This window comes from Ricinus communis, chromosome 2, assembly GCF_019578655.1.
Source record: "Ricinus communis isolate WT05 ecotype wild-type chromosome 2, ASM1957865v1, whole genome shotgun sequence".
NCBI classification, from domain to species: Eukaryota; Viridiplantae; Streptophyta; class Magnoliopsida; order Malpighiales; family Euphorbiaceae; genus Ricinus; species Ricinus communis.
Window position 1 is genome coordinate 23,424,803 of NC_063257.1, and position 7,815 is coordinate 23,432,617.

At 32.0% G+C, this 7,815-nt stretch overlaps 1 protein-coding gene across 4 annotated transcripts; it reads right to left on the reverse strand.

Moving 5' to 3' along the window:
- Positions 1 to 265: 265 nt before the first annotated feature.
- On the reverse strand, positions 266 to 6,456 carry LOC8274808 (tRNA pseudouridine synthase A). 4 transcript variants are annotated; one of them, XM_002524115.4, is made up of 10 exons: positions 6,255 to 6,414; positions 5,959 to 6,136; positions 5,727 to 5,832; positions 5,142 to 5,323; positions 4,903 to 5,048; positions 4,180 to 4,271; positions 3,724 to 4,064; positions 2,560 to 2,623; positions 1,027 to 1,089; positions 266 to 661 (listed from the first exon to the last, which is right to left on the reverse strand). In XM_002524115.4, exons 2-10 carry the CDS (start codon positions 6,108 to 6,110, stop codon positions 476 to 478), a joined length of 1,332 nt encoding a protein of 443 aa, XP_002524161.1. In that variant the 5' UTR covers positions 6,111 to 6,136; positions 6,255 to 6,414; the 3' UTR covers positions 266 to 475. The 4 variants fall into 4 exon arrangements, with proteins under 4 accessions (XP_002524161.1, XP_015577863.1, XP_015577862.1 ...); XM_015722377.3 differs by having other exon boundaries at positions 5,142 to 5,339; XM_015722376.3 differs by lacking the exon at positions 5,959 to 6,136 and having other exon boundaries at positions 6,255 to 6,456.
- Between the last annotated feature and the right edge of the window lie 1,359 nt (positions 6,457 to 7,815).

Genomic DNA, 7,815 nt, shown 5'->3' on the forward strand with positions numbered 1-7,815 from the left:
GATCAAGAATGGTTGCCACCGCTTCTATCTTGATTAGCTATCTATTGGGTAAATTCTCACTTTGAAAAAAGAGATTATTACATGGACAAATCTTACCAAAATAAAAAATAAAAAATAAAAAAACAAGTGTCAATAAAAGAAATTTAAAATTCTAAAATCATACGATGATAGAATCGATTGAAAATTAATAATAAAACCTTACAATCAAGTATTTATAGATTTTAGTAAATAATAAAAAAACAGAAAAAAAATAGTTCAGTTGCACTTCTTCACAAAGAGAATCAAAAGATACCTTAATTAGACCATAAAACATTTTCATTACATATTGTTAGAAAGTATCAAATGCTATCCAATTTGATCTAAAGATATCTCTAAATGTGGGACACTGCCATTTATCCTAAAAACAGACTTAAACCTTCTCTGAGAAAATAAGAGAGACAATTAAAATTTGAATGATTGTTAGCATTAGTATACTTCACGGAACAATGCATATCTGTGCATCAAATTCAGTATATCCTACATCGAACAGACAAAGACCGTCCGGAGGCGCTGGGGGAGCGCTGGCGCGTCTGCATGAAGCATCCATCAGCTTCAGTAAGGCATCATCTTCTGCACCTGCAGCTGCTTCCCTTATCGATGTTGCCACGAGAACCCGGACCATCTTTAACACAAAATTTTCCAAAAAAATAATTAAGACCGAAAATATGTTAACCATAGACTATTTGCAGGCCTCTGATATTAGGAATTAGAGAAAAGAGTGACCACCACAATATAAAGAAAACCTAAATGCGTTTCCATCAAAAAAAGAAAGAAAGCTGATACCTAAACACATTAACTGTAGAGCAATTCACAAACCAGTTCAAGTGATTATGATTTTTAAGAGATGCTAACATAAACCATTTCTCCTATCCTATAAAGGTTGCTTCCAGATTTATTACCAAACATAAAAGTAACAAATTGGGAGCTAAGGTTTAATGGTTAATTAAAAAAAATTGCTAACACATCGACAAGTGAACAAGTAAAAACCTTGCGTAGGAAGCGATTAGCAACCAGCTCAACACACATAACTTTTCTTCCTTCCCCATGGTCCTACAAAACAAAAAAAGAAAGTGCTTTCAGTGAGTGGCAACCATCAGCACATGTAAGTCTTGATGTAATCCTTCCATTCAGCAAGCTTAACCTTAATTGCATCAAATAAGAGAGGAGGTGGCTTAGTTAACAGTAGGCTTTCAGCAAACAACAAAATGTAAAAATGAAAACCAAAAAATTAACTGATGAGTTCAGTTCACCAAATTTTTTTATTTTTCACTTTGTCGTTTCCAGATAAATTTCTCCTTCCAAAACTAAACTAATTGCATTCTTTTTCTACTTCATGTCAGGCCAAGTTTCAAAAATAACTTTCATCTGAAAAGCCAAAATGCCCTACACCAAAGAATTTGGAGAATTACTAGTCTAGCATCCTATGTATTGCTACATGCCCCAAGCTTTCTGAGAAATAGACATCATACAAATTTCACTCACTATCTCATTAAACAGGTACAGGCTCATTTCTTCCCAAGTTTCCACAATTCCTTTGTGTGCTTTATAATCACATCAATGTCCAATTTCAGAATAAGGCATGTGAAGCAGAAGGAATTCAGTATTTATTTTTAAATGAATTATCAGACAATCTGTGATTCCTAAAAATGTTGCTTTGAAGTCCAGACATCCAAATTAATTTGCAAGTCAGTAAACAATCTCTGGATCCCAAATTGCTTTAGCTATAACTAACAATTAAATTCCAAATCGCATCTTCCTAGCATGTAAAGAAATAAGTATATCATGAGCTAGAAAGTAAAATCACAAAATCTTGCTGAATGGAACAAATTATATCATTCTTTCCTATATGTGCTATCCTCAAAAACCAATATAACAGGCAATTTGTTTTAAAGGAATTTTTTATAAAACTTGCAGTATGCAGCAACTTATTCAAGAATTGTATTTTGAAGAGTACAGCTTAGGTTCCATTTGGTCTATCATAAAAGAGATTGGTTGCAACCATATATATAAACCCTTTCCAACAGTTCCATCATCTGTTCTCTGCCTTATAATTAAATACTTCAGCAAAATCATTTCATCTTGAGCTTTTGTTTTTATCAGGTCCCCCTGTCTGCAGCTGTGATGGCTGTTTGGTAGGAACTTCTGTGTTTTCTACTTCAGGATGTTTCTTTCTTGGAGTTTGCCGGGGCTGTCAAAGGTTCTCCTATTTCATGAGGTGCTCTTTTCTAGGATTTTGTTTCACTTTTTAGCTATAATAAAATTTCTTTTATATAAAAAGAAAACATCATGCATACAAGGCACCACAGAAGAAACCTAATCCGTGACATTTCAGGATATAGCTTGCATAAAACCACACAAAGCTTACACAAGAACCATGGAGACTAGACACACGCATTCGAACAAGAGTGTACGTGTACTGATGCAGTTCAAGGATACTTGACCTCTAAGCCATGTAACACTAGAGTGGAAAGAGGGGAAAATATAGATTTTGCAATAACAATTAAAGAAAGAAATATTTACAGGACATGGTAATCTGGCTTCTGTTGCTCGAGCATGATAAATGAAGCACTCTGTTGGTGGACCTCTGAAACAGAAAGATATATACTGTTGGCAATCAAATTGAATAAGTACTACCATAATAAAATACAAAAATCTGCAGCAGTCTTATGAACCAAACATTACAGTGAAACAGCTGAAAATCCCAAAAACAATCTACAACATAAAAATGTACTGGTCAAATTTTTCACTAGTGACCATCAAGGTTGGAATAGTTGAAGTTAGATTGTTATTAGATGAACAGATACTAGATACCAAACATCTTCAGTTGTAAAGGAGTCTAATAAAATATTGAGGGGTAAGGGCAGCGAGAAGGAGGGTGTGGGGTGTGGGGTGTGGGCTGGGGAGAGAGAGAGAGAGAGAGAGAGAGAGAGAGAGAGAGAGAGAGAGGTGGGGAGAGTTTTCACTAGCAACAACTGATCAAGTTCAGCCAAGCACATAGTTACAGTCCAAAAATCAAATGACAACCCAGATCTAACCCTGCATAAACAGAAAAAACTTGACTTGGTGAACTCTGTGATGTAAATCATGAGTAATTATGAACATCATAAGTTTGGCAATCTCAACAGATAAATTAATGACAGACAAGTACCCAGATATTAAGAGATGCATCTGCAGAGCTACAGATAGATACATGAGAAATATGAGACTTTAAACAATATGTTAAATAGTTTTTCAATACCCAACTAAAAGCATCAGCTGGACTAGTAAAGAGGTATCATGTTTTCCGGTGGAACTGCAAGTACAAGGCCCAAATGGTACCTAGCAGAAGAAAGCTCCAAATTGAAGGTTTGGTAAGCATTCCTTGAGTACCCTCAAATGACAGGGTTTAGGATTTACCACATACCAGAATCCAAGGCACCTTCTTGCACAGTGACAGCATAGGCATGCATGAAAGTAAAGTCAGACAAGATGTTTTATGATATGATCTTATATGTCAAACCAGAAATTATGGTTTCTCTGTCTGAATTTGATGTCTAATGAATAAGTTAATAGGAAGAGACATAAATCCAATTTTAAATGCTACTAACAGCAAACTTTGACTATGTTTACTTTGAATAGAACAACTGCTGATGGACAATATAGCTATTCAAGCACAAATAAAGTCCTTTTCTTCTTAGTTCTTACACATTTCTTGAAGCTTTGGTGTCCCGTGCAAATATTTTATAGGACAATAACTTTCCTTCTAGTTGTTGCAAAAGCTGGTTAACCCTGCATATACTGAAAATCCTAGGTTTCTTTGCACCTTCAAGCTCATCCTTATCACTAGTAATTAATTCCTCAACATGCTCTTCACTAGTAAGCTCAGCGCAACCATTTCTTTGCTCGTCATATTTCTCATAAGATCTCAGATTTTCAAGATCCTCGCTGTCAAAGCTTTGCTCACTATCTTCTCCATCATTAATAGGAAAAATGTACAAATAGCGCCTCCATTTGGCAGAAAAATTAGGATGGAACACACGTGAAACCTATAATATGTTACAACTTCATTAGTATCGGAAAATGAACATTTATTAAACACAGTTTCCTAGTGGCTGTTCTCGAGCAAAAATCTGGTACTTGATAGTCTGAAGCAGTTGATACCTCAGAAACAGATATAACCCTTATTTTCCCAGGTGCTGAACTGTTGATTGCATCTTCAATCTCATGAGGTCTCACATCCTTTCTCCAAGTATCTATAAAATCCAACCAATAAATAACCAAGTAATATAAACATTATCAAACTTCTTTGTAAATTTTGTATGCAGGTCCGGCAAAACAAGATGTTTCATCTTTGCTTGACAATGAAGTGCAGAAGTAAGCCCTATGGAATTACACATCAGATAATGTATTAATAAAAGCTATGGCTAATACAATATGTTCCATTGGTCCATTTTGTTATAAGATAGCAATGCCATCTGCCATTTAGATTCCGAGGTACCACTAACTTTGACATCACCCGTCAAAAAATCAGTCAAAAGTAACTAATGCTGTTGCACTTCAACTGTAGTTTTTAACAGGCAATCGATGCATTTTGTCCATCATGGGCTAGTATGATCTCTATTGAACATGAAAGTGGCGGATCATGAAGAAACAAACTGCATTCATAATTTTCATGCGGTTCTAGCACCCAAAAGAAATTATTGCTTTGACAAAAATTAAATAAACATCAAAAACTTTTACAAAGCACGTCACACTAGAATTTACTGAATAAGTCAGGAAATAAGTAAAATGATAAGAAAGTCAGGTGATATAGCTAAGAATTTTGAAAGCAAAATCTATAAATTTAAATGAAAGAAATGAAGCGAGAACAAGGTGAGAACATACAGAAAGAACAAACTTGTCGAAGAGCTGAGACACCTTTATCAGTGCGCCCCGCTACAACAGCACAACCTTCCAGGGGCTTACATGCTTCTTTTAGCTGCTGAGCTTTCTTCTCATCAACAAATTTCCCAAGTGACTTTTCCACTAAGCTGAAAGAAAGAAGTATAGACGTGGATGCAAGAACATTAATCAAAAATCACATTAGAGGGTGTTAAACTGCAAAGTTAACTGAAACAACTTACCCTTGAACAGTGTTCAAACCAGGCTGTTTTTGCCACCCATCAAATGATCCACCATGGTAAGAAAGATCTATCTTGAAATTTACTCTTGCCCACCTTCCAAACCTATCTTCATTTGAAAAATGCTCTAATTCAGTTTTATTAGAATCCTCTTGAATTTTGGCATCATCACGAACAAAATGCATCTGCGGAAGAAATAATCTTAAACACATATATTAGAAATATTAATCAATCAATTTGAGTAGAAATTAGTTAATTATGTTCCTAATTTATTGATTAATATATTAGAAATATTAATCAATCAATTAGGAACATGATTGAATTTTCCAAGAAAAAACCCTTCTATATTCATGTTGGTTGCACGTAGACATCTTTTCAAAAATTATACTAAGCTTGAACTAGTAGAGAAACTATTGAAACAGTTCGTTTCTTTCTTGCGAGCAAGTAAACTCCCACTAATGATCGTATCAATATCTCATCCATTTAATATTCTCCTAATTAAAATGATTCAAAACTACAATATCAAGATGTCTAACACTACATTTTCCAAATAATAACAAAAAGTAAAAAGAAATATGGGGAAATCACCTGACTTCGAAATAACTCCAAAAATGACAAGCGGCCATTCACCACATTCGAATAGAAATCAGAGACTTCTTGCCAGGGCCTTGCATACATGAATTGAAAGCTTTCCCTGTCACAGAATATTTTCAGGAAAAAAGAAAAAGCAAAAAAACCCTAATGTTGTAACATAGATTGAAACTAAACCCACCAAAAGAAAAAAAAAAAGTTAAAGAAGAAAAGAAAGTAACTAAAAGACCTGGCTGTCCATCTAAAAGACTTGCAAGAATCAGTGTGGTTGTAATGAAAATAGATTTTGTTCTGTGTCTTTGTCTCTGTCTGTGTCAGTTTCTCCATCTGTTGGTATCTATTAGCAAGTGGTTTAGCCGGGCATTGCAAATTTTTTATCATACCCAACTTCTTCGATTAATTCAAAACTGGGTTAACAGATTGGAAATGTCTAATCAATTTTCAAATTTGATAATCGCAATTGTCAATAGTAAAGAAGAAAAGAAAGAGGGCAAATGAAGCAGAAAGAAAGAGAGAAGAAATTACAGCAAGTAATAAGCAGAGTCGCCAACAGCAGTTATTAGCTTCAATTTTCCTGGTTGCTTGTGCATTTTTCAACCAAAAATATATAGAGGCAAAAGTTACAAAAATGAAAGCCCTTCAAGGAAAATCAATTAAACACCTCATATGTTCATCTCTGTTGTTTAAATTCTGAGTACTTTTAAAAATAGTATTATTAAAGCTTATCTTTTTTATAAATCTTAGTGAAAGAAAAGAGGGGGTTCTAAATTGAGCCATCCATCGAGCTTAATAAAAATCTCTCACAGGATTAGATATATAATGATATATATTTTTTAATTATGAAAAAACATAGTGGTATAATTAAATCTCAATTGCTAACACTAATAATGTGAGGATAGTTAGTCCTAGTAATAACAACTATACTTATATGTGATATAAGACGTAAGTCTAAAATTTATTAATATGACACTTGTGGCTTAATTCAAACGGTAAGAACAATTGCTGGTAAGAGGTGAAGGTTTTGAATTCAAAATTTAGCTTTCTCATTAGGTGAGATTTTATCTTTATGGCGAGTGCAAGCGATAGCTATCTCCCGTTGTGTATAGTGAGATTTTGTTTTTATAGCAAATGTAAGAAATAGCTACACCCGTTGTATAGTTCACGATCCATTAAGTCTCCTATAAATAAAAAGAATTTATTAATATTCAGAACAAATAAACTTATTTGAGAAAAATACTTTAGCAATAATCATATAATATCATCTACAAATTTAATACAAATAACCAATGAAGTTATTTCATATGTTAGATTTAAATAAAAAGTTTCAAATTTCATACAAAAGTTGATTAAATTATTTAATTTCTAAATATATTTGTAGTTATCTTTTAAAAATCTAAAGTATAATAATAAATATTTAAAGTATTATTTAAAATTTTAAAAACAAAATAATTAGAAATTGAAAAATCCAGAAAGAAAAATGGAGTAATCTACTTAAAATTATAGTCGATCATAACTCATTATTTAATATTAGTAAATTCTTAACAATTAATAAAATTAATTAGCAATGAATTATTTGATTTATTTGCCATTAAAATAATAAAATTTATAAAAAAATATAAAGTATAGGAAAGATTCCTTAAAATTTAGATAATTATCTGTGAAAGTAAAAAAATAAAGAAAAAGAAAAAAAGGAGAGCAAGCTTAGACTTTGATTTCAATATTTTATTATAACGTTTTACTATGAATATTTATAAATTATATAATTAAATATTTAAATTACTTAATCATAAATAATATAAATGTATAATGTTAAACAAATATAACTAATCAATTATAATCCTTATAAATTTTCTAACTATTCATTAATTTTAATAATAATAGAATCATTCACTAATAGAAGTTTATTTTCTCTTTCAATACGATTTAATACTCTCTTATAGTTTGCACCATTTTTTAGATTTTTCTGTATTCATATAATTTATATAAAACTAAATAAAGAGGCATATCTCATAAATAAATTAAATATTTAATAAAAGAAATAAAATAAGATTACTTTATTTTATTATAAATTGATTTAATAAATTAA